General features: G+C 54.6%; 1 protein-coding gene across 1 annotated transcript in view; it reads right to left on the reverse strand.

Annotated features, from left to right (window-relative positions):
* Nucleotides 1-401: 401 nt before the first annotated feature.
* The window catches only part of LRRK1 (leucine rich repeat kinase 1), a gene marked incomplete at both ends in the record, with an annotated part of 103,713 nt that continues 78,659 nt past the window's right edge, over nucleotides 402-25,455 (reverse strand). The window contains 14 exons of the mRNA XM_084253055.1: nucleotides 402-579; nucleotides 2,230-2,331; nucleotides 2,730-3,580; nucleotides 6,566-6,682; nucleotides 7,691-7,808; nucleotides 9,016-9,167; nucleotides 9,754-9,948; nucleotides 12,323-12,600; nucleotides 13,800-13,997; nucleotides 16,357-16,523; nucleotides 18,065-18,314; nucleotides 20,035-20,174; nucleotides 20,650-20,813; nucleotides 22,993-23,164. Of these exons, the coding sequence (XP_084109181.1) occupies nucleotides 402-579; nucleotides 2,230-2,331; nucleotides 2,730-3,580; nucleotides 6,566-6,682; nucleotides 7,691-7,808; nucleotides 9,016-9,167; nucleotides 9,754-9,948; nucleotides 12,323-12,600; nucleotides 13,800-13,997; nucleotides 16,357-16,523; nucleotides 18,065-18,314; nucleotides 20,035-20,174; nucleotides 20,650-20,813; nucleotides 22,993-23,164 (3,082 nt within the window). The remainder of the gene's footprint in view (nucleotides 580-2,229; nucleotides 2,332-2,729; nucleotides 3,581-6,565; nucleotides 6,683-7,690; nucleotides 7,809-9,015; nucleotides 9,168-9,753; nucleotides 9,949-12,322; nucleotides 12,601-13,799; nucleotides 13,998-16,356; nucleotides 16,524-18,064; nucleotides 18,315-20,034; nucleotides 20,175-20,649; nucleotides 20,814-22,992; nucleotides 23,165-25,455) is intronic.

Raw genomic sequence — 25,455 nt, forward strand, 5'->3', positions numbered from 1 at the left:
CTGAGAGGCTCTAGTGTAATTTCATCCCAGACCTGGGGTGGAAAACGGGCAGGCCCATTATCCTGGGAGGGCCGGCCCCCCTTTGTGTGATCAGTCCAGAGAGGGGTCCCTCTACCCTGCTCCTGGAAGTCAGCAGAGGCCGCAGAGGGAGCCCCTCCCAGAGGTCTTTCCTTGGGCTTTGAGATCCAGCCATGGAGAGATGGGGTATCTGGGTAGCGACACCCTGAAAAACAGGGGACGCTCCCAAACCACCGCCAGGCTGTAACTTCTCAGCACTTCTTAGCAGCAAGTGGTTCCGAGAGCTCCGCCCGGTCCTCTGGGTCCACTGAGGACTGTGGGCTGCAGGTAGGGGTCGGGTCTCTGGCCCTGCTCCGCCCGAGGAGCCATGAATTCCACGGGAGTTACCTCCTCTTCCGCGGGCAAGCCTCCAGCCGGCCCAGCTCCTCATAGGACCGGTAGAAAACTTCAAACTCCCTGGTGCCCCAGCCCCTCCAGACTGCCAGGTGCCACTCGGCGTTTTCGTTCTCAAAGCCGCACACGACAGTGTCCTTTGCCACCACAGCCGCATCCGCGAGCGCCCTGCAGAGAGAGGAGGGCTGAGTGACCTCACATGGCTCCCACTTGACCGAGGCCCTGGCCCTGTGCTTTGGGGAGGCCAGAGCCAGCCTGATGGGGCATCTGTGCACGATCGCCTGTCCACCTCCATGCTCTGCTGGCCGCCTTCTCCCCAGGGGCGGCCCGTGGATGGAGGCCATTGGATATCTAAAGAGAAGGTGAAGGGCTTCGTTTGAGATCCCCAGGGATTGTCTGTAAGGGACTGACTCCTTGGAAGCCCCCCTATATGGTTAGGGCACGTTCCTCCTAAAACATACCTCATATCCGAGGGGTCCTGGGAATTCTAGGAACTCGAACTCCAGCTGCAATGGCCCATGACACATTTTAAGCTCTAACTCAATTCCCTCAGCCCTTGGCTTAGACCTGATTCTTCGGCCTTTCTAAGTGTCCACATGTTTAGGAAACACAAGGTAATATCAGGCAGAACACCCAGGACAACACGTCCTAACTCCATACACTGCTATTTTCTGAGGCTGTGGAGATTTTGCATGATCCTGGTAGGCATATGTTTCCCTCTGTGCCCACACCTTTGAGCAAGCACTGCCCGCACTACCTCTCTCGGCACTCAGAGCACCCTGCCTGCCACTGAGGTCAGCACATAAACTGGGATGTCCAGAGGCCTTGCCGGGGCTTTCTAGACCTCGGGACCTCAGTGGGTATTTTTTGAGGCAACCCATGTCTAGGACTCAGGCATGGTGCTCAGCTGCTGCCTGGGCCTCTTGCTCCTAACCTTGCTTTGGGGCTCGAATAGGAAAAGAAAGCAATATTGGGGCACCCCTGAGGTACACTAACGGCAGGCACTCTGAGTTCAACAGGTCTGGGCTCTATCAACCCGCCTGCCCCCGGAAGCCTGGCCTGTCAGGGGAACTACATCGGCCCAAGACTGCCGCCCACCAATGTAGCCATGACTCAGCAGCCAACCTGGATCTTGTTTCTAGAATCACGCGCAAGGCAGGGGTCACTGGCCCCCGTGACTCGCTGAGAAGGCTTGATGCTGGCAAGCGAGGGAGGGAACCACTATGAAGGTTTCCTCGGTCATTATCCTGTTCTGGGGAAGCAGGGCGATGGGATTCTCCACAGGGAGAAGGAGCACATGGCACTCAGGAGATGGAGGGAGGGTGGCGGGAGGGAGCACTGCTGGCCGCAGCGGGATTCCGGGAGGAGTGGGCATGCAGATGGTGTCGGGACAGGCTGTTCTGCCCAGCACAACCCTCACAATGGAGCTGACCGGGCTCCTGCTGGGACCCTTAGCAGATGGGCATGGAGCGATGGCTGGTCCTGGGCTAGGTGCTGTGTGCTGGGCTGTGTGGTCCCATCGGGTACTGAAGGGCAGGGAGGGGACCTTGGGAAGGTGGGTGATTTCTCCCCATTTCAATTGCAGCTGAGCTTGGATCCTGGAGGCATGCCCCAGGTAGATGCAAGGGGCACTGAGTACCCCATAACAGGCAGCCACGGCCTGATGACTGGTATCTGTGGAGCATCTAGCAAGAATGGATGTGACGTTTATTTGTGGAAAGCACAGGGGTGGGAAGCTGCTGTGCAGGAATCTGGCATTGGGGCCTAGATTCCCCATGCTGCGCCCCAGACCCTAAAGGAGTCACCCCCCAGTCTTACCCACACGAGGTCAGCTCTCGGGCTTTGAGGACGGCGATGACTCGGCCCCGCTGGGCGCCCGCGTCTTTCTCCAGGCCGATGACGATAACATCTCCACCGCGCCTGGGAAACCAAAGCCGGGAAGGGGAAGCGTTTCGTCCACCCCTGGGCTCTCCAGGGGAAATGGAGCCGGAGAGCAGAAAGGCTCGGCAACAAACGTGCAGTTTCGGGGAGCGGATTGAGTTACCAGGAGGGCACCTTCGTGGCCCAGAAGCACCTGCCCAGTAGGAAACCTGACCGGTTGGCTGTGGTGTTCCTTTATGTGGCCCTAAGTTCTCCGGCTGGTGGATAAGCTCCAGCGCGCCCTTCTAGATTTGCTAACGATCCCGCCAGCTCCCAGAATAGAGAGCAGCCCCCAGATGGGCGGGTGGATGGAGGGTAACTGAAGGGCCCCCTCACTCTCCCCCCAAAGCCAGAGCAGAGGGCACACACAGGATGCACCCCACTGCCAGCAAGCCTACCTGGGCACCCAGATGAGGTCTTTCACGGCGAGGACCTTAACGGCCTGCAGGTGCTGACTGAAGGCATCGCCGTCCACGGGGGTCAGGTCGTGCTCAGACCTGTCGGAGCCTGCGTTGGGCTCTTGCAGCCGGTCGGAGTCCTCGCAGTCGGTGGAGAAAGGCACACTGGAAGAGCTGGTTGGGGAGCAGGGGAGGCTGGAGGGAGACATGGGGCCTCGGCGGGTTGGGGACGAGGAGTAGGAAGACATGGAGCAGTAGTCTGTCAGCGAGTCCTGGTGCGTCAGGATCTGCGTGCCCAGCTCCTCGCTGTACATGATGCTCACGTCCGCGATGGAGTCCCCCTCAGGCTCCTTCCGGTCAGCCAGATGGCTGCCCAGGGGCTCCGGGCCCAACGGGCGCACTGGAAACATGTCCCTGAGGGGGTTGGGGTCCCCACAGAAGTAGCGGGCGCACAGCTGGTAGGTGGTCGAATGGTACATCACCAGGGAGTTGGCCCTGTCATCCAGGCACCAGACCACCTCCTCCCCTCTGCACTCAGAGTTGCACACGACTGACGTCACCACCGAAGGGGCCGAGTACGGCTCCAGCCGCCGGCTGATCTCCAGGGCCGCACAGTCGATGACCAGCAGGCCCGGCCCGTTGCTGTACCAGACCTCGGACCCGCTGTTGACCACCTCCATGGCCTTCACGGGGTAGGGGTTCTGCCGTGCGTCTTCGTCTGGGATGTTGAACCTGGACCTGTTGGCTGTGTGTGAGCACAGGTAGGAGCAGCTGTCGTCCGGGGCTCCCCGCACCACAGGAAACACCGCCACCAGCCCGTCAGCCAGGCCTGCCAGGACCAGGTAGGAGTTCTGCCGGGAGAGGAGAGGGTGTGCGATGCGCCATGGTCGCAGACATTCAGGCAGAAAGACAAGCAGGCGCGAGACTCCGCTCTGCACACCCCACCCCACCACACCCACGAGGAGCGAGGCTCCTGGACAGGCCGGGGAAGCCAGTGGGCATTTCTGGGCGGGCCCCCAAGCAGATGTAGCTCAGGCCCCAAAGAGTCACATGGCCTCCCTACTGGGAGCAGAGAGGGAAGCATCTCAGAAGTGCATGGCTGGGGCACCCAGCAAGAGATGCAGGTCGCCTGGCCCCACAGGGTCCTACTCTGGCTCCGGCTGGGTTTGCTTCAGGCTGGCTTCTCGCAACATGCGCATCAGGAGCAGTTGCCCCTCCTTCCACAGCACAGGACGCGGCGCCCTCCCTCCTGGGAACTCGGCTTGTTAAGGTGATAGTGGGCTGTAGGCACCGTGTGGGTCTCCTCACTGCCTCTGCCTGCTTGCTCCCCCGACTAGGTGGGGCACTGGGAAAACAGGGCCTAGTTCTGTGTGCCCGCCACTGCCCCTGGGGAGCACTGGGTCTCATCATCCTGCTTTTCTGCTCCAGTCAACCATGTGTGCCTGCTGAACTAATTCTGGAAGAATTCGCTTCCACTTCAACCCTCCCGTGGCGGCACTTCTGGGCTGCTGTGCCTGCACTTGCCATCTTTACTCTGAAATGCCTGTGGTCCTGCAGACATAGATGGGGTCCTTGGGGCCTCCCATCCCCATAATAAAGCATGCGCTATCCTATAGCCACCAGAGGCCACTGCAGAAGCCAAAGCTGCAGGGACCTTGTCTAATGCTGGGCCCTACCACAGGCTCCTGGAGCGTCTGTGGGTGCTGGGAACACGGCAGAGTTTCCAGCCTATTCACCAGACCAGGGTTGAGGGAGGGGTGGCTGCCGGGAGGAGCTCAGGAGAACAAAGCTGGAGCCAGGACAGAGAGGGCGCCAGGCTTTGTGCCAGCGAGCGTGAGCAGTAGAAAGCCCCCCTTGTTGGAACTCAACTCGGGAGGTTGGGTTGTCCAAGGAAATGAGAGACCTGACCTCTGGCTCAATGGCAAGGTCAATCAGTCCCAAGCACGTTCACTGAAAGGCATCGTCAGGGTTTTAGGAAAGAAGGGAAACAAGCCAAATGGGGGCAACATCTCCATCTGGGGCCCCAGGGCCCAGCCAGGTGGCGATCCCCACTTTCAGACAGGATGAACAAGACAGTGGAGTGCAAGAATGCAGGGGTCTGCCTCCGAAGGGGCCGGCACCCTGGCAGGGAGGGTGTGCACAGAGCTGGCTTTATTCCCCCTGATGTGCGGGCAGTGGTGCCCTGGCTCGGGGTTCTCGCCGGCACTGGCCTTAAATACTGCTTTGTGCTGTGTTCTCTGCACCCCGGTGCAGGCCTGTCCTGCGCTGCCCAGCCTCGCCCATGGGGCCCCGATCCTAAATGAGTCTAAGGTTGATTTCAATCTCCCCCCACCCCATTAAAAAAAAAAAGAAGCAAAACTGCAGGAGGGTGGGGAGAAGAGTGTCTGTATTTCCCACTGTCGGGAGGTGACAGGAGCCTAACTTAGGCTCACATTCGCCCAGGACACCGGTCCAGGGATCCCTCGCGCAAGGAAGACAGGGCGGGAGCAAGTGTCAGCCCCACACATCTCACCTCTCGCGCCCACGAGGAGCAAGGCTCCTAGACAGGCAGGGGATGTCAGCGGGCGTTTCTGGGTGGGTCCCCAAAGCGGGGTGCAGCTCAGGCCCCAAAGAGTCACGTGGCCTCCCTGCTGGGGGCAGGAGAGGGAAGTGCCTCAGAAGAGCACTTTTATCCCCACCTCACAGATGGAGAAGCTGGGCCTGGGTGAGGACAGCCCACACCTTCCAACAGGACCACACCAGTGATGACTCCTGGGTGGCTCACTATGGGCAGGAGTGGCTGCTGTGGGAACAGGCCCTTGGGTTGCAGGGTGGAGGCAGTGCCTGGCCTCAGAGCCAGGGAAGCCCCGAAGGCCATCCGGGGCTGGGCCAGGGGCAGCTTCTCAGAGCCGGGCTGTGGCCCTTGATCTTGAGAACTGAACTGAGGTCCAGTTGATCCTTGAACAATGCGGGGGTCATGGGAGCAGATACCCTCGAAATCAAAATCCACATGTAACTTTGGACTCCCCAAGACGTAATTCCTAAAGAGCTTGCTGTGGACTGGCAGCTATTGATAACAAATAGCAAAAACATCCATAGTGGATGAACACAGGTTTTGTAGATTACGGATATTATATACTTTATTCTTATCAACAAAGCTAACGCTACTCATAAAAACAGAAAGACAAAATATACTAAAGCGAGAACATGTTGACCACAGAATGTCCATCGACAACCAACAAATTATTTTTTCTACTGAACAAGAAAAATCAGTGTAAGTGGACCCTTTCACTGACGTTCCAACCCGTGTTGTTCGAGGGTCAGCTGTAGTTTGGGTGGGGTTGTTTCCACATGGGACACCTCCTGGGAATGGTGCAAGGTGGGCAGGGTGAGCAGCTATGTTGAGGAGCCTCATCAGCCCTGGTAGCGGCCGAGCTGCCCCGGCCTGGGCTTCTGGGGGCACAGCTCAGGGCCTGAGGTCTGGGACCAACAGTGAGCTCTCTGGGGGAGACACAGACCCCCGAGTGGGGTCCTTACAGGGGCGGTGACTAAGTGGCCAGGCAGGCAGTGTCTGCCCCAGGAAAGCATTTCCCCTGGACCTACGCCTATGGCATGTGCGTGTGGGAGCAGCTTGATACTCGACCCTTCTTTTGCTGGTCACATGGGTTCTTGAAATCCCAAAGGACACTTAGAGGCCCAGGTGTCCTGTGTTTTCAAGGCTGTGACCTGGACTGGGTGTCCACGGGGGCTGTGGCTCTGGACCCTTTCTTGTCTATACCCCCAGCCAAGGAGGGGCCCCACCCCATGGAATGGGAGGGAAGAGCAGATACTTGTGCACCCCCCTCACCTCACCTTACCTTTTTTATAACCGGCACTGCCAAGAAGCAGGTGACAACAGCTGGGGTGTCCAGAGCCCGGTGGGGTGTGTTTAAGGGACACATGCCCTTGAGGTTGTAGATGTAGATCTTCTGGTCCTGTGCAGGAGGGAGAGGCAGTGAGACCAGGAGGAACGTGCCTGCCTCGCCTACAGGGGGCGCAACTCAGGCACCAGAATCCTTGGGCCTTCAGAAAGTAACTGTATTGAGGCTTTCTAGAAGAAACTCTGAATCCTACAGAATAGTCTAAAAGAGAAAAACAATCGCTCATAATCTGTGACCCAGAGAAAATCGCTAAAGGGACTTGGGGCAGGACGCTCTGTGTCCTGGGTATTGGTGTGAGCCTCCAGGTTCCCGAAAAAAGTGGGGTCTCACTTCTGGGCCCCCTCACTGCAGCAGAGGCCCTGTCCCCGTGGGTCCGGGGGGGAACAAGGTCTGAGCATCTCTCTTGGGGTGCAGTAAGCGGCTCATCTCTTGCGGTCAGATGTCTGGCCTGTTTCCCAGCACTCACTGCGCGCTTCTAATAGGCCCTCTGTGGAGGGTGTGGGCGTGTGTCCTGGTCATGTCCTTAGAACTAATTTATAAAACTGAAATCCAGTGAGGTGCACATAGTCTGCATATTTTTGAGATTTCTCATGCTTAGTTGAGTCCTACTTCCAAACTGCCACCTGGCAGGGTTGTACCAATTTATGCGACCCCGCCCTCAGCCCAAAAGTAGCTTCGGAGCATTTGTGTGGGGGCAATCTTCTCTGGGTTTCTCAGACGTCAGCTCCTTGGGCCTGCTCTGACTTCCTTGATGTGAAGGCAAAGGGCTTTCATGTCTGCTGTGCCGTCCCGCAGCACCGTGGGAGGGCCTGTCACTCTGCCACCTGGTGGGGTTCTCCTCCTGCTGGGGCTCTGCACCCGCTACCTCTCTTGGCTGAACCCCTGTCACCAGCCAGGGACAAAGCAGGTTGTGCCGCCCCTGGCCCTGGGGCCGCTGGCCCTGCTCTGGGGTCTCCTAGGTGTGTGCTGGGGTCATCTGACAAGGAAGCGTACCCGGCGGCTGTCCCCAGGGGCTGCACCACCTCGTACTGCCCACCTTGTCGCCCTGCCGGGTGTGGTTACCTCAGTGGCTGTCCACAGCGAGCTCTGGACCTTGAGCTGGCAGCTCAGCTTCATCCCTGCACAGCTCATGTGCTGCACTTCCAGAAGGCCCTTCTCCGTGTTCACCACTGTGTAGTTCCTACGACCACAACCGTCTCCGTCAGCAATCAGGGACCCGGGGCTGCCACCCTCACCCCACCCAGCCCAGAATGTCCCTGGAGGAGGACCACAGTTGTGGGCCTCATCGACCCCCACTGGGAGGCTCCGAGACCCTTCACGATCCTCGGCAGAACCAGGTTCTCTACTTGGTGCTGCTTGAACTTCCAGGTAAAGAAAGGCCAATCCCAAAGGGACGGAGGATGCTTCTCCTGTGACCCCTGAGGGGCTAAAAAAATTGTCCCAAGTTTGAAGTGGGGACATCAGGAGGCAGCACCTCCGACCAGTCACTCACCAGCTGTACCTGTAGCTCCTTCACATAACATGGGGAGCCCCTCCATAGCAGAGTGGCCCCCTCAAGATACACGATTAAAATTCCAGCCTACTTCCTTCCGCGTGTGTCTCTTTTGCTACCCACAAGTGAACGGTCACCACATTCTGGTCACCAAATGTGTGGTTTCCCCCCAGACCCAGTATTTCTGTGGCCCCCAACTGTGTGTCTTACAATTTAATGCCATTCTGACAGCATCGGACCCCATAGGTTAAGAGGCCCCACGGTCCATCTCCATCACCCCCCTCCTGAGCACATCCTCAACTCCTGCGCACCTTTCTCTCTCCTGACAAAAACCCAACTCTGTTTGAAACCAGCTATCGCCTCTTCTGCAGCCTGGGCCTCAGAACATTCTGGAAAACTCCTAAGCATGCTGACTGGTCTTGTTTTCCACGTCTGACCTCCAAACTCGAATGGGCCTCAGGGCTGCCTGCGTCACAGCTTCTCTTTTTTACCATGAACATCTCTCCCCACACTCTGGCCCTTGCTGCCCCCTCACGAGAGAAGGAGGCAAGGAGGGAAGGCCCATAGGTTTTTATTTAAGGGGGTCCCTCCCCCTCCTATCCCTCAGCAACTGCTCTCCTGTGACTGTCCTCTCCCCCTGCCCCAGCTTCACTCACCCCCTCGACCATCACGCTGCCAACAGCTCCAATTTTAATACCTGCCCCCTGCCTGGGCAGATGCCGCCTCTTCTTTGCCTCTCTTACCATGGACCCACACGGGCATGCCTGTCTGCCAGGGCTCAGTTTTCCCAGGCCTTAAGCCGCATCGGCATACACGTGGGCCTCCCTGCCTGCTCCCCATGGCATGGTTGCCCTGACTCTGACAGCAGCTGAGCACGGCAAATGTGGACTGTTACCTGGACTCCTCCTTCCCGTCCCAGAACACCACCATGTACTCCTGGCCCTGGGAGGAGAAGAAGGCCGTCTGCTTCCCGCACGGCAGCTGGTACATGAAGGTCGCAAAGGTGGGGTCCTGCATCTGGCTCACCACCGACAGGGCCAGGGGTCGCTGAGGGAGAGAGTTGCCGGGGCCGTGAGCAAGGGCTGTTTGCAACCAGACTGATGCCGATACTGCCCACGAAACCAACCTTCTAGAACCAGGGCGGAGGCCTTGTTTACCCCCAGTATATCAATAAGCAGTGTCTAATTTGATAAGTGGATTTTAACCTTGAAACCACCAGCCTCTTCCAAGAACAACTGGCTTTAAAACGACAGTAGGACTCTTGCCTCTCAGGAGCAAACCTGTTCCCTGTGTATTTAAACAGAGGTGGCGACATCCTCTCTGCTCTGGCTTGGGGACTGCGTTGCTACAAAGGGGTCTGTGTGCTTTGTTTGCACGGTGATGTAACACAACAGGCAGGGAGGAAAAGCAAGCTCATTTTTCCTGAGTGACATTTGTACGAAGTGACCTGTACACAAAGAAAATGATCTGGGTGTACTAGGAGCAATAACTATCTTTCTAGAAGAGGAGAGCAGAGAAAGGTCACCCCATATGTCCTAGACCCTTGGTGAAGGGTGGTGGCGGCCATATGTGTGTCCCCACAATCTCCTCCACAGTGGGAGGGGTGCCAGACCCTGGCTGTGTGCCCACGTACCTTCTCCGGCTTTGTGTCCCAGCACTCCATCATGAGCGCCTGCAGTCGATGGAACTGCACTTCCTCCGGCTGCCCGAGAACTGGGCGGATGCCTTTGGAGAGCTTCTTGGCAATCTGAAGCTGGTGATGGCCCAGCGCAGGCCGCTGTCCTGACAGCAACTCATACAGCACCATTCCATAGGAGAACATGTCTACCTGGGCAGAGAGCAAACCAAGTCAGGTCCCCTGCCTGGGCCCAGCAGCTTTCGCAACTGGCCTTGAGAAGCCAGGAACAGGGAGACAAAACGAGACAAGGAAAACATGGAGACTGTCATCAACTCATCCACCATTCTGTCCAGACATCTGACTAATCATCTGATCATCTGTCCTTCTGTCCTTTTATCATCTTCCCTCTTCCCTCTTTTCCATCTACCTGATCACCCATCCTTCTGCTCACATATCGATCCATTGTCCTGTCTACCCATCCATCTAGCCATCTGACTGCCCATCCTTCTGTTCACTTAACCATCCTACCCTATCCATCCATCCATTCATCTACCCCCACACCTGTCCATCAACCATTGATCTGTGCATCCATCCTTTGCACATTTATCTATTCATTCTCCTCTATTTCCATCCATCCATCCATTCATCCATCCATCCATCCATCCACCCACCCATGCATTTGACTGCTTGTCCTTCTGATCATTTACCATTCCATCCAGCTATCCTTCTTTCCATCCATCCATCCATCCATCCATCCATCCATCCATCCATCCATCCATTCACGCATCCATCCATCCATCCATCCATCCATCCATCCATCCATCCATCCATCCATTCACGCATCCATCCATCCATCCATCCATCCATCCATTCACGCATCCATCCATCCATCCATCCATCCATCCATCCATTCACGCATCCATCCATCCATCCATCCATCCATCCATCCATCCATCCATTCACGCATCCATCCATCCATCCATCCATCCATCCATCCATCCATCCATCCATTCACGCATCCATCCATCCATCCATCCATCCATCCATCCATTCACGCATCCATCCATCCATCCATCCATCCATTCACGCATCCATCCATCCATCCATCCATCCATCCATCCATCCATCCATCCATCCATTCACGCATCCATCCATCCATCCATCCATCCATCCATCCATTCACGCATCCATCCATCCATCCATCCATCCATCCATCCATCCATCCATCCATTCACGCATCCATCCATCCATCCATCCATCCATCCATTCACGCATCCATCCATCCATCCATCCATCCATCCATCCATTCACGCATCCATCCATCCATCCATCCATCCATCCATCCATCCATCCATCCATCCATCCATTCACGCATCCATCCATCCATCCATCCATCCATCCATTCACGCATCCATCCATCCATCCATCCATCCATCCATCCATCCATCCATCCATCCATCCATTCACGCATCCATCCATCCATCCATCCATCCATTCACGCATCCATCCATCCATCCATCCATCCATCCATCCATCCATCCATCCATCCATTCACGCATCCATCCATCCATCCATCCATCCATCCATCCATTCACGCATCCATCCATCCATCCATCCATCCATCCATCCATCCATCCATCCATCCATCCATCCATTCACGCATCCATCCATCCATCCATCCATCCATCCATCCATCCATCCATTCACGCATCCATCCATCCATCCATCCATCCATCCATCCATCCATCCATCCATCCATTCACGCATCCATCCATCCATCCATCCATCCATCCATCCATCCATCCATCCATCCATCCATCCAAAACACACTGAGAACTGGCTGTCAGACACTGGTAAGAAGACTCCAAAGATGCCATGGTCCTCACCCTTGATTATTGAGTGTCAAGACAAGGCGGGAAAACATGACTTCAGCTTAATGTGCTCCATAATAGAAGAGCGGTGGATCAAACCATCAAGAGGGGAGTGTCTCCTAGATCACAATATGTTGATTCCTCTAATTTTAATATCATACAAAGGCCCAAGAAGGAGAAAGTTATACAGGTTTCCATAAGGCCAAGAAATAACTTTCTATCAGAACAATGACTGAGGTATAGCTGAGAATTTTCAGTGTGAAGGTTCCTATTACAATCTATTATAATCTTAGTTTCCAAGTGCCTTGTCTGCAAAACCTGCTACTAAGAAGCTTTCTTTCTTTCTTTTTTTTTTTTTTTTTTGCTGTTTTGTTTTTTTCTATTGGGGTTAATAAGCAACAGGTGCTGAGTTAAGTGCTTCAGGCAATTAGTCAAAGATCCATTCACAAATCAAATCACAAATAGAAATGAGGGAAGTTTCAATGCTGGGTGATTAGAATAGGCTGGCTGGTCCCAGATGCAACACGAGCATTGTAAGATGCTGCTAAGTTGTCTGGGTGAGCATGAGAGGGGAGGGAATTATGTGAGGGGGACATGGCACTCAGAAGCTACAGTTGCCTTCGAAATGGCCTTACTGGTCTCAGAGAGGGCCTGGGCTCCTGCACCGCGAGACCAGGCTGGGCCAGGCACTGGCAGTGGCTGGGGGCAGGTACCTTTTCATCATACACGATGCGAGGCCGGATCTCCGGGGCCTGGTAGCCGGGCGTACCCTCCACGCCCAGGGCACCCTCGTGAAATGACTGCCTTGAGATCCCGTAATCTGACAGCTTGATGTTGATGAGCTCCTTGACATCGAGGGACCAGACCAGGATGTTGTCCGACTTCAGGTCACAGAAGATGATGTTTTTTTTATGCAGGTAGGCCAGGCCCGAGGCGATCTGGTAGGCTATTTTTTGGGTGAGCATGTGTCCCAGGGGCATGAAGGAAGAGTCTTTGCAAAGAAGAAAAATAAAACCCATCAACATGACCACTGTCGTCAGTCCACCTTCCATCTCTCCCAGTACTTGACATTCTACCGACATGATCTCAGCCTTCTCAGTGCTGGATGCCAGAGGGACCGAAACACCTGTCAGGCTGCCAAGTCCTATGGCCGGAATGGCTGGTGTTTTCATGGAAAGATCAAGGATTCAAATTTTCTAGAGTTCATCTCGGACCAAAATTCTCCAGGGGCAAGTGGCAGGTATGAAAAAAAATTTGCATTACAATTTGTTTTGCTTTCATTGGGGGAGAAATGATTGCTCTCAGGAGCGTTTCTTCTTTCTAAGTCAAAAGACAGCTACCTCTTTCTCTCTCTCTCTCCTCAGCTCTTTGGAATTTACCCATTTTGCAAGATAAATTATTTTCAGATTTCATTAAAAAATAAGACATGCTCGGGCCTCCCCGGTGGCGCAGCGGTTGAGCGCTGGGTTGCGAAGCTGCCCGCGGCCTCTGCGGCGCCGGTTCGATCCCCGGCTGCTCCCCAGCCACCAGAGGAGGGTCCCACATGGCGCGCAGACCTCTCCTGCCGCCCGCTGCTCCCCTCAGCAGTGTACTTCGGTCCTTCTGCCTGCTCTGCTCCCCGCTCTGGCTCTGGTGAATTCTCTCACCCTCCCGCGCTTCTGACTGTACCCAGTGCATGTATAAACAAAAACAAACAAACAAACAAATAAATAAATAAAACATGCCTCTATTAAAAAAAAAAATAAGACATGCTCATACTGACGCTGGGGTCTCGGAGTTTATCAATGATGGACGCAGGTGAAGGTTTTGGTTAGAGGAGAAATTTATGTGGCCGGGGGCTTAGGGGCTGGTATAAATGAGCAACTTCCTGGGTCATGGCCGAGAACCAGGACTTGGAAGCTGATTCTTTCTGACTCCAAATCCTGAACCCCGAGACTCATCAATAGCCTGGACAGTATTTGGACCTGGCAAGGCTCCTTTCTTTCCCCACAGGGCGTTGGCCATGTAAGCCATGGGGCAGGTGTGCCCTGGCCGGACAGTCAGGCCAGGCAAGAGGGGCCACAGGTCCACAGCTCCCAGGACCTGTCCCGGGAGCTCCAGGCTCTCTGGAGGGGGAGTCTCAGGCCTCCCAGGGTCTTGCTCAGCTAGGCCCCAGGCAGCGCCCTGTGGAATGTTCTCGGCTCACTGTACCTTTGGCGTTCTCAGACAGCACGGTGTTGAGGCTGCCCAGCGGGGCAAGCTCCAGGGCAAAGCAGAGCGGATGGATGCTGATGCCGATGAGGGACACGATGCAGGGGTGCTGCAGGGCGTGCAACATGCTGGCCTCCTGCCGGAATTCTGAGAAGTTCTTCATGGCATCTGTGGCCCGCAGGTGCCTTAGCATGGTGTCTGTGGGGGTAAGGGAGGGCAGTACAGCTGTCAGCACCACACAGGGGGGCAGGGCTGCCCCTCACCACTGGCCTTGGGAGTCTCTCCAGGGTGGGAGTACTGGCCATTACAGAGCTGCTTCAGGGAGTGGAGCAGGGCCAGGATTTACATATCAATATATGTGAAGGCAACCAACATGCCAGGGGTTGCAATATGTCACCCAGAATTTGGTGGCATTCCCAAATGGTGGCATTTCAGGCTGATGTCAAGCCCCCTCCTCCGAGGTGCTAGCCTTGTTCTTGACAGTATCATGTTTCTGCCCTTGTCACCCAGTTGCTCTCTAGCAGCTCCTGTCCTACCTGGGGGTTACAGTATGCTCAGAGTCTTGCCAGGAGTGCAGGGCACAAGTCTGGATAGCTGGGCCCTGATTCTTCGCCCGAAAGGTAATTACCTTACTCCCCTACTAAGTAGCAGGGACCGCCAGAGGCAGAGAGAACTGTGGGGCAACCACGGGTCTGTGACATGTCATCTCAGGCCAAACGAGAGAGGCCTGCAGGCAGTGGTGCAGGGCTTCAGGTCTGTGCCAGAAACTTCTCCCAGTGCCCTCAAAATGCAAGCCTGCTGGCAGACACCTGCCCTGGTTCCCCCAGGGTCTCTGCCAAATGGAGGGGCAAGATGCGACCCATTGGGCTGCAGGTAATCTTGGCGTCCCCCAGCAGAGTCCACAAGGCCTGCTTGTCCTTCTGTGTCCTGTTCTGTCTCTCCCCTCCGATCAGATTTTAAAACTGGGGATGGCTGGACATGAGGGTTCAAACAACGTGAAAAAACACTTGGCAACTGAGATGCACCAACTGTGCCAGATCTACATGTGTGCCGGCCAAATTGGTTTACACATGTGCAAATTTTGTTGCTCGCATTGGGCCTTTAGCCCATGAAGAATTTAATTATGTCAGCCTTTCCCTGACTCATGAAGGCACCGCGGTCACAGCCAGCGCCCCGCACCCAAGCTGGCTGTCCCCGTTCCGGGAAGGCCCGTCCCTGGCCCGGGAGGCTGCTTTCCTGCCCGCAGGCTTGTAAGTTAGGACATGTGCCGAGCAGGCCTCTTTCTTTGTCTTCCACTGCAGACGTTTCTCAGCTGTTTAGGGATTGGGTCATTTCTCATGCAATTTAGAAAAGTCGGTTAAATCTCACACTCTGCTGCTGGGACTTCGATGAGAACGGAATTGACCGATGTATATTAGTGGTTCCTCTGCATCTTGCGGCTTTTTTTGCTGCATGGAGGACACTTTCTAAAGGGTCTCCGCTGTGGATGGGAATCTGCTAAACTCCGAGGCAGAGCTCATATTTGTCTAGCGACTCTACAAAACTCACTGGCCCTGGTGTTTGTCAACAGTCGCTTAGATTCTCTGCAGAAAGTTGCATTCTTTCCACATTAAAATTATCTCTCCTTTCCTGTTTTATTTATAGTGTTCTATGATTCTAATTTTTCCACTGAGTGTAAAGAAAATACCTTTATGATCATAAAGATGGCCATGCTAAGCCAGAGGCAGCCAGCCATATAGGGGTTATGAAGCTGCCTGGAAATGGGGGTTCCCTGCACCCCCAAGGGCTGGGTGTTAAGAGGTGTTGGGGGGCCTCCCCTGGTGATGCAGTGGTTGAACACTGGGCTGCGAAGCTGCCTGCAGCCTCTGCAGTGCCGGTTCGATCCCCAGCCATCAGCGAGGGTCCCACATGGCGCGCAGACCTCTCCTGCCGCCCGCTGCTCCCCTCAGCAGAGTATTTCGTCAGTCTGCCTGTTCTGCTCCCCGCTCTAGCTCTGGTGAATTCTCTCACCCTCCCACGCTTCTGACTGTACCCAGTGCTTGTATAAATAAATAAATAAATAAATCTTTAAAAAAAAAAAAAAAGAGGGCCCTCGAACTGCTCATCTGTGGGCTGGAAGGTACCAAGAGGGCCTTCCCTTCTTCATCGGGTGGGAATGAGAGAGAAGGCACCTAGGCTGACTCCCCAAGCCATCTTTCCTCTTTTAGAGAGGATGGCTGAGAACGCCCCTTAGGCTGAGGGGTTCACCTTGAGATTCAATGCTGTGCTCCCCAACTGCCAGACCTGTGCAGGACACGGGCCAGATGAAAATGCAAGAAAGGCCATGCTTTTAGGGGTGCACCCCCAGACAAGAGTGTCATCTGCAAAGGCAGTTTCTAGGCCTGACCCCCAGCCAGTCCCAGTGCCACCTGCCAAGCCCAAAGCAGGACAGCCCCAATGTCCATGCTGGCCTGGTCCCCTGCTTGTGTGAGTGAGGCCCTGGGCCTCCCTAATGTGGCCCCAAGTTTGAATTGTGGGAGCACCTCTCTGGAAACAGCCGAGGCAGGGCCCTGTTTACCTGGCGGGGCATTAGCGAAGTTCTTGAATTTCTTGATCTGGAACCGCTTCACGGCCACAGGCTGGCCTTGGTACCGGGCCTGGTAGATGACAGTGCCGCTCCCACCCTGGCCCAGGACGCTGCCCTCATCCTCACTGTGTTCCAGCTTGTTGTTCTCCAGGAAAAGCCTGTAGGAGACACAGTGGGGGGCTCAGAACAGCCCCCTGGAGGTGCTCCGGGTGGGTGGATGGGAGACCTGGTCATTGGTTCCCACTGCAGAGAATCATGGATCAAACCTGCCCACTGGGGCAGATGGACCTGAGATAAAGCCCTGGCCAGGGCAGGCGATGCAGCCAGCTGGCCTTGGGCGCCTCTGTTAACTGGGATCCTAACGGGGCTTTGCTTAGGACTCCTGTCAACTCTGGAAGTGCACACTTTTGTAGATACCACAGTGGATGCCACCCCCTTAGCCTCCACCCCCAGCCCTGCCTATACTCCCTGCAGGGGGAGTGTGATGCTTCAAAGCCATGGGCAGACCACAGAAGTTTCCAGAGAGCCCCTGCTGGGCTGTGAATCCTTTCAGATTGATGGCTTTTCAATGCTGCCTGGCTGAGTAACTTCCTTTAGGAGCCGTGCTACTGCCTGCGATGGATCCAGGAGGGCACCCAAGCTGAATAGCCCAGAGCCAGCTGAGCAAGAATGACACACGAAGCTCAGCAAATACATGAAAATTCTAAAGTGTGGGGCTGCTGAATAGGGCCTCTCTTCCCTACCCCAAATTGGATTCACACATGTATAAAACTCTGTATGTGGTCTCTGAGATGGGATAATAACCCTAATGTTAAGATCTAGGAATAAAGGGAAGTTATTTAGCAGAAAAGCAGTGCTTAATAGTCATTGAGGTAACAGGGGATACTAAAAAGAACTATGGGGGGAAATTATGGGGTGGAGGAAGCCACTGCTTAATCTTGTAGATTCACGCTTTGGAAGCCCCATTCTGAAATAAAATAGAATAATGCACATCTGGATTTTTGGAAGGGGAGAGCAATTTGGAAAACAGAGTACAAATACTGTTGTTCCCCCTCCCCTCAAAGTTTAACTGTCTTTAAGGAAACCAGATACAGTAATCGTTTGAATAAAAAACAACAGGATTTCACAACTCTGAAAAAGCTGATAACTACCAATGTCACACTGTTGTTCCAGAGAGAGCCAGTCATCGTAGCCTCTGGTTTCCATGACTACGGAGGAGCCCATCTTTCCCCAAACACTTGGCTGTAGTGCTGGTTTCCTGTTGGATAGGACCACAAAGTGCTTTCTATTTTCTCTACGATTCTCTTCCCAGCTATTATCTTGGATCAGCAGGGGAAGAATCAACTCTTAAAGCAGCTTCAGGGGATCCAAATGCTCAGCCTTAGGGCAGCAGTGAGGAGTGGACATTTGCCAAGGAAGGGAGAGTGAGGCTGAGGGTCCCACAGGGTCTCTGTTTCTGAGTGTGGAGGAGCCTTTGCCTTCTAGTCCCTGGACCTCAGAAAGCAGGGCTAAGGGGAGAGAGGGCCAGAGGTGCCAGTTAATGTGAGAAGAAGAAAACAGGGGCCCCTGACCAGCTTCCCCCCTCCCTTCCCCCATGCTCAGATCAGCTGGGTGAGTTGTGGCCTCAAAACCAGAAAGCCTGGCTCGCTGCAGACAGCCCGGGACTGGAACCTGGAAGCCATCTGAGGGTATGACATACCTGGCAGGGAAGTCGGTCATGAACAGTTCGGGGACCAGCTCCTGGAGCGGCACAGGGAGGTCGGGGTGTCTGGGGCAGGAGATGAAGTCCCGCTCAATGGCCGTGAGCACACAGTCTTCCATGTCGAAGTACTGCACCCCCTCCGACTTCTCGCTCGGGTCTGCCAGCTGGGCCCAGGAGGTCTCGCAGACCGGGCAGGGCACGTACTGCTCCATGAGGGGGGTCCCATCACTCTCTGTGGCCGTGAGGGCTGCGTAAGGAGAGAGCAGGAGATGGCTGGAGGGCAGGCAGCTGCTGGTGGGTCTCTGAGCTACTCCGGGGGGCCTGCAACCCCAGGCTGGGGGTCCTGTCATAAGCAGGGTGTGTCTGCCTCGCCTGGACTGCAGGGAGAGGCGGAGGCATGACTGCCACACTCAGGGGTCCTTTTTGGACAGCCGACAGGTGGTCTGGCCCTTGAGGTAGCTAGTGAGGGAGGTGCCTGGAGGTTGGGGCTACCCCTGTACTGCTGGGCCAGGCTGCAGGCTGAGAGATGCCATATTCCCAATGATCAAACTACAACCAATCAGGAGCCACTCTTAAAATCACCAACAGAAGGCCTGCAATTACTATGCTCCTTCCTTGAGGCGCAGTGCAGGGGAAGACACTAGTGCACATTGTAACAGACTTGGGGAACCTCGTCATTTGACAAGGCACCCTCTAAACAGGAGCCAGCTTTGCTGCTTGCCTCTGCTACTAAATGCACAGAAAAGACCATCCAAGGAGCTCCGTGGGGCATCCTGGGTTGACCCTGCTCTGTGTGGGATTGGAGATGTCCTCCTAGAACTTTCTGGGTGCATCTGTGATCCACAGGCCCGGGTGCGGTGCATTCTGCTAGCTGCCTGGTGGTGCTTTCTCCCGGCAGCTGTGCATCAGGTGGTGGTGCTTTCTCCCGGCAGCTGTGCATCAGGGCTTCTGCCCTGTCCTACCTGTTCAAGTGACCATCTAATGGGCACTGAGTCAAGTTCCCCAGTAATACCTGTTGGGGGGGGGGCACTGGTTGTTTCCTACGGGCCTAGAGGGCCCTATGAGTGGCCAATCCCCTAACCCCACCGCCATGGCTCACACCCCACATCTCTTTCTACGTTTTTTTCCCAGCAGGTGACCCGGTCCATTCACCCAGAAGGACCCCAGGCCCTGGCATTGGAGCTTGCAGCTAGAACACTGGGCCTTCAGTGTTTCCTTCAATGCTGTGCAGGGATGCAGGGCTGCTGTGCAGGTGGGATAGCTGGCTTGGGAGGCGGGGGGTGGCCCAGGCAGCTTGGTGGGATCCTGAGCTCTCCCTCTGCTCAGTGGGCCTCCAGCCGTCTGAGGCTGAGGGCTCGTGAGGCAGCCTCCTGCCCCGGCTGCCTCGTTTGGCCCCTGTTGGTGGCCATCTCCCTGCAGGATGCCCTGGGGGGTTGTCCCTCCTGTGGTAGCAAAACAAACAGAGAACCTCAGCAGGCTCACTTCAAAAAGTGTTTTCTTTGGGTGGACTGTGGATGAAGAAACTGATCAAAGGGTCTGAGAAGGGCCATGTGGGTGGCTGATCACCTCTGGGATTGGGGGGGTGGGGAGAGACAGGGAAGGAGGAGATCCTTCCAGAAGAGGGTCCCCTCTCTCCCCACCCCGGCACACACGGTAAATCTCCATCTGCTGGGCTCCCCCCAGATTTCAGTAGCTCTGTCTCCACTGCAAATGATACCCATGGGAGGCTCACATTTGAGGGACTTGGGGCACCCTCATTACCCAAGGTGGCCTGCACACGCCCTGTGGGGTCTGAGCCCACGTTTTCCCCATCGAGCTCCCACCCATGCCCACACCCTGAGTTCCAGGGGCGGTTTCCTTGGGCTGGATCCCAATGGGATTTCTGTTCCCCCAAAGCAGGAGACCCACCCTGATCTATCAAGAAACATTAATATGAGCCTAGCTTTGGCTCACGAACATTCTCTTACCGGGAAACCACTGATCAATCAAGGAATTGACATGGTCTGTGATAAAAGCCATGGCCGAGAAGTCCCTCATTTCTGACTGGCAAATGATTTTTATTCCTCCGCTTTTTTTCTTTTTCCAGTTCACATCCGAGGATTCCACACTGCGACCCAGAAGCAACAAGGAGTCCATTGTGAGCGGCTGTGAGGGTCTGGGAGGCTCTCCCTGACTCCAGGACAAGGACCCAGCCCCCAGGCACCCTCCGGGCCCTGTGCCAGGGAGGGCTGGTGGGGGGGGGCTCCTGCACTTGTGTGCCTGTGAACACAGCCCCCACCTTTTCACACCACCCCCCAACATGGAGAAGTGGACTTTGCAATAAAGGGGTGCCCTGGCTGGGATCTGACACTTAGGTGCGACCCCAGGGAGGTTTCTGTCCTTCCCTGAGCCACAGGGTTCCCATCCACCAAGTGGCAGCTGTGAACTTGAAGTGAGAACACCCACAGGACAGCACCAGGCCCCCAGAGCAGCCCCAATCAGGCGCTCTCAGGGCACCCAAGGAGCCGCTCTCAGGACACCCAGGGGATGGCCCCGGGGTCTTGGCTGCACGGGGCCCAGCCTGGTGGACCCGATGATCCTACCTGAGGTAGCCCCCATCAAAAGTGACCAGGAGCCCTTCCTGCCAGTAGATGGTCTGATTTCTCTTTACTCTGAATGTGCTGCAGCGATTTCTTTGGTTTCCGGTAAAACTGTAAATGGTGACTTTCCTGTGTCTGTTTCTAGTGTTCTTCTTGTTTTCAAAGAGCTGAAAGACAGAGAAAAGACCCTGCTTAAGTATGCTGGGCTCCTCGCTGGCCTGGGCAGAGTTCTGAGGAGGCTGGGCCTGGCCCCTTCTTGATAAATGACCCCCATCCTGCCTAGCACCCCCGCCCTGCTCACCCACTGCCAAATTCAAGGGTGACTTCTCTGAAAGGGGGTCTCTAGGATACTCTGGGAACGCATTTCCCCCAAAGGAATGAAAATAGGCTTTAAAAAAAACCAACTTCCTGCCTTGATTTTACAAAACAGAGTTTATGTTAGAAAATGCAGAAAATATAGAAAAATGGAAGATAGAGAATCTAACACCAGCTTAGCAAGAAGCAGAGCGTGAGATCTTTTCTCACAGGACTTTTAGGTATCTACATAGGTGCTTATAAAACAGCGAGGGGCACGTTCTATTTCCAATTTTGGAAATTGTGTTCTTTTAAAAACTTCACTTTCCCTACACTGTTAAAAACGTAATATTCATTTTGCTAAACTTTAATAGCCTATGAAATATAGTAATTTCCTGAAATGTTGGCTTCTTTGGATGTTCAAGCGCTTCTAATATTTTGCTCCTCGAAAAAAAAAAAAAAAGCCAGATGAATGTGAAAAAGCACAAACTTTCTCTGACGTCAAATGATTTTCTTATTCAGATTTTCAGCCGTAGGATTACTGGGCCAAAGGTCAGAAAAGTCTGGTGTTCTGGACACACAGGGAGGAATATCTGAAAGGACTGGACGGTGCACCCTGGCCTTGGTGTGAGAACATTTGGTTCTGGGCGGGGTACTGCGGCCCAGCTCTGCCAATTCGATCAGTGACACTGGACGCTGGCATCTCCTGGATTCTAGAATCCGCAGGCCTTTAGTCACTGATGGAAGTGAACTTCTTTGTCTGCTTTCCTCCCTCACATTCTGAATGTCAACAGGCCTTCTTTGCTAGTTTTCTGTGAGGACATTGCCAGGAAGGGCTCCAGCCTCCCCGTCCAGCTGCCCACACCCCCAACCCCGCCTCCATAGCTGAGCCCACGTGGCGGTCGGGCCTCACACGTCGCTGGTGCTCCGTGACCTCCCACTTAGAGTGTGGCAGGAGGACGAGTTCAAGGGGAGGGCAGGGTGACGGAATCAAGGCTGTCACCCTCCTGGTCCTACAGACCGCCTTCCTCCCTGCTCACATGAAACTCGACAGTTTTCAGGCACTTGCCTTTATTTTTTACCATTGCAGCAAAATAGGAAGCGCAAAGACTATGTTTATTTAGACAATAAGTGGTAATGCCATAAGGGCCTTTTAGTTAGAACGTGGCAAAAGTAAACACATACCGTGTTTAATGCCAATTATTCAAGAGGCAGGGCTATGCCAGGGCTCCTGATACTGCAGACTGGGTCAGAATCCTCTCAAAGGTTTGTGAAAAAGCGCTGGGCTCCATCCTAAAGTTCCTGAGGTAATGGGCCTGGGGTGGTTCCCAAGAATTTGCATTTCTAACATAGTCTCAGGTGAGACTCATTTTGCTTTTCCAAGAACCCCATTTTTGAGAACCACCCCTCCAGAAAATTACTATTTCCATGGACTTGCCTTGCATGACATTAACACTGATGGACAGCTGGGACTCTTTCAATAACACCAGGCGAACCCCCAGAAAAGAACCCTTTGGGTTAGGTCTTTGTAGCTTCCAGACCAAGTTTCCGCTCCGCACCAGAGGTCCTTGATGGGACGGTAGAGTCACCTGGGAACTTTAAAAACTACTGATGCCTGGGAGCCATATCCAGATTCTGCTTTAGGGGTTGTGGGGCTACTCTGCATCCCCTGGTAGCTCCAGGCAAGTCTAGGCACAGCAGAGGGGTTCCAAGTCCAGGTTCTCCAAGCGTTGCCCCACCCCCGAGGGAAATGTCAGATGCGGAGTGGGTCCAAGCCATAAGTTCTAACAAGTCCCACAGGGGACTTGGACGGAGGCTAAAGTTTAGAAAACACCTCTCTAAAGGGGGGTATTCAGTCTAGGCCAGCAAGCTGCTGAATGGTTCCAATTCAACAGCACTGCCGGCGAAGGGCAGCAAAGGCGGCCATGCAGCGCTGCCTCTGAGTCCTAAGTGGGCAGGATGAGGATCTCCGGGCACCTCCCTCCCCTCAGGGCACAGGTAGAGGAACTTCCCTTGCTTGCACCCCCCAGCCCCAGCAGAAACGGCAGCTACCTGGAGGTCCATCTCTGCCAAGCTGATTAGCATCCGGGCTATAAATCTTTGCCAGAAGCCAACAGGAACGAAGCTCATCTTAAATACCCGCTGAATGGTGTTGGCCGTGGGGTGCCGCATGCCGTGGGTGTCCAGGCCAGGCTTGGATGGAAGGAGATGTGGCAGGAGGTAGCTGAAACACAGAGAGGGGCGGCTGAACTGCGTGGACTGTGCTGGCCGCGGGCCCTGATCCCCGACAGCCTGAGCCAGGGTCTGCGCTGCCCTCTGGCTCGGGCCGGGTCAAGGTCTCTGAGAGAGACTAGAAAGAGGCTAAGACATGAAAATGTGGTCGAAACACATCAGACGTAGCAAGTCTGTAAACTGCTGTGATTGGGGATTGATTCCAAATTAACTTTGGATGGTGAAGGAAAAACAAATACAGCTGCACAGTCCCAGGGACGGCGTAGATATCGGGGTCACAGCAACGTTTTTGGTCTCTGGAGCTCTTTATTGTCCTTGGCCAGTTGAGACAACACATGGCCTCAAGAGCTAGAATGAAGCTATTTGTGCGAAGGAGGCTGTTGTACTGGAGACGCCGCACGTCGTAAAAGTGCTGAGTCACCTGTCAGTGCGCCAGGCACATCTGCGGTCATTTGAGAACCAAGGCAACTGCGAGGCCCCCCAGGAGCTGGCCTGAAAATGGCATCATGGGGGAGCCACGGGGCCCAGGGGCCGTGCCTCGGGGGTGCGCTTTTCTTCACGAAGGCTGTGCCTTCAGGCCTCCTAATCCTCAGATAGCACATAGAGTTTAGGTCCAGTAAGAGAGCTTCAGTGCTTCCTGGAAGAGGCCTCCCACTCCCAAACACTGTAGAAGGAAAACTTCCTGACAGGTGCCAATTCCAGCCCTGTGTCCCGTGCACTCGCGTGCCCTCGCCGGCCACTGGCAGAGACGGGGATGCACGCACATGTGGACAGGGCTGTGCAGGGCAGCCCAGGGGTCTTTGCAGCCATCTCAGATCACCAGCGGCAGGGCCTTTCTGATCACCCCTTTGACCTGCTTTTCTTTCTCCTGCAGGGGCTGGCTCTGCCACCCCCCCCCCCCTTGCTCAGACTGTGGGGTCCCCTCAGACCCCTCCCCAGGGTGCCCGGCTGATGTCCCCACCTGAAAGTCATGCGAGTGCTCAAAGCAAGTGTAGGTTTGCCTTCAGGAGGGTCCAGATCCCTGAGGGTCTCCTAACCATGGGGAGGAGGCAGATTTCTGGCATGGCTGAAACCAGCTCTACAAGGAGCCTCCAAGGTGTGGATGTGTCGGTTCAGAGATGGCTACAGTCGTGGACATCTAAGAAGCTCACAGCTCCAGGAGCCACAACTCACCAAGGACATGAGCAGCTTGGACCTGCACTAACATGGAAAATGCTTGGACATCAGGACTTTGCACAGAGCCAGGCGTGAAATGTGGTCATGAATGCGTCAGGCGTAGCAAATTCGTCCGTAAACTGTGCTGTGACTGGGGAATTGCTTCAAGTTAACTTTGGATGGTGAAGGAAAAACAAATAGAGCTGCGCAGTCCCAGGGACAAGTAGCTATTGGGATCAGAGAAACGCTGACGCTCGAACAACACAGGCTTGATCTACACAGGGCCACTAATATGATACTGAGATTTGTCTTTCTATGTGTGTGTTTTAAATTTATGGGTTCCACCCATCGTGGATGCGGGTTGATTGAATCCTCAGATACTGAAGCTGCAGATGCTGAAGCCGTGGGTGTGGGGCTGATAAGGGACTTGAGCATCCACAGATTTTGGTACCCACGGCGGGGGGTGTGTGCGAAACCAATCCTGTGTACATCAAGGGGTGACTGTAGTTAAGTTTTGGGGTGAAGATTAGGTACTCTAACCTCTATGTTGCAGAAAGGCATTTTACATGTGTGCACCCATTAGTCCTTATAATAACTATAATTCTAATAGGTAACAGCACCATTGCCATTTTACAGCTAAGAAAAGAAAGGCGTGGGTCCTTGTGTGGGCATTCTGGTTGCACGTTTGAATCCACTGCACTGTGAGCCTCCATGAGGACTGGGCTTGGTGGGCTTTATTGTTTAATTGGGCATACATAATGTATAAGTGACTCACTTTACCGAGTACTGACATCTCCTCCCGCTAACCTGCTGATAAAATCGCCAGAAAATGGCGCGATCTTGGGAATGTGAGCTCTTTTACATAGATTTTGAATTCCTGAACCACATAGATTTTGAATTCCTGAACCACATGGGTTCTGAATTCCTTTTTGGGGTTTCTTTTGTAGGACTCTGCTATGGCCTTCGTGGGGCTGGAGCAGCAAGACTGAGCGCCATCCCACCACCAGACAGCAGAGCGGAAAGCTGGGCAGGGCCTCAGGCGCAGGTGGCTCCCAGGTGGTGGAGTCTGTGCTGATGGAATCTCTGTGCCAGGAGCATAGGGTCCAGGCCAGCACCCCTGGAGTCTCC

The sequence above is a fragment of the Talpa europaea genome, assembly GCF_964194135.1.
Source record: "Talpa europaea genome assembly, chromosome: 14".
Classification (NCBI taxonomy): Eukaryota; Metazoa; Chordata; class Mammalia; order Eulipotyphla; family Talpidae; genus Talpa; species Talpa europaea.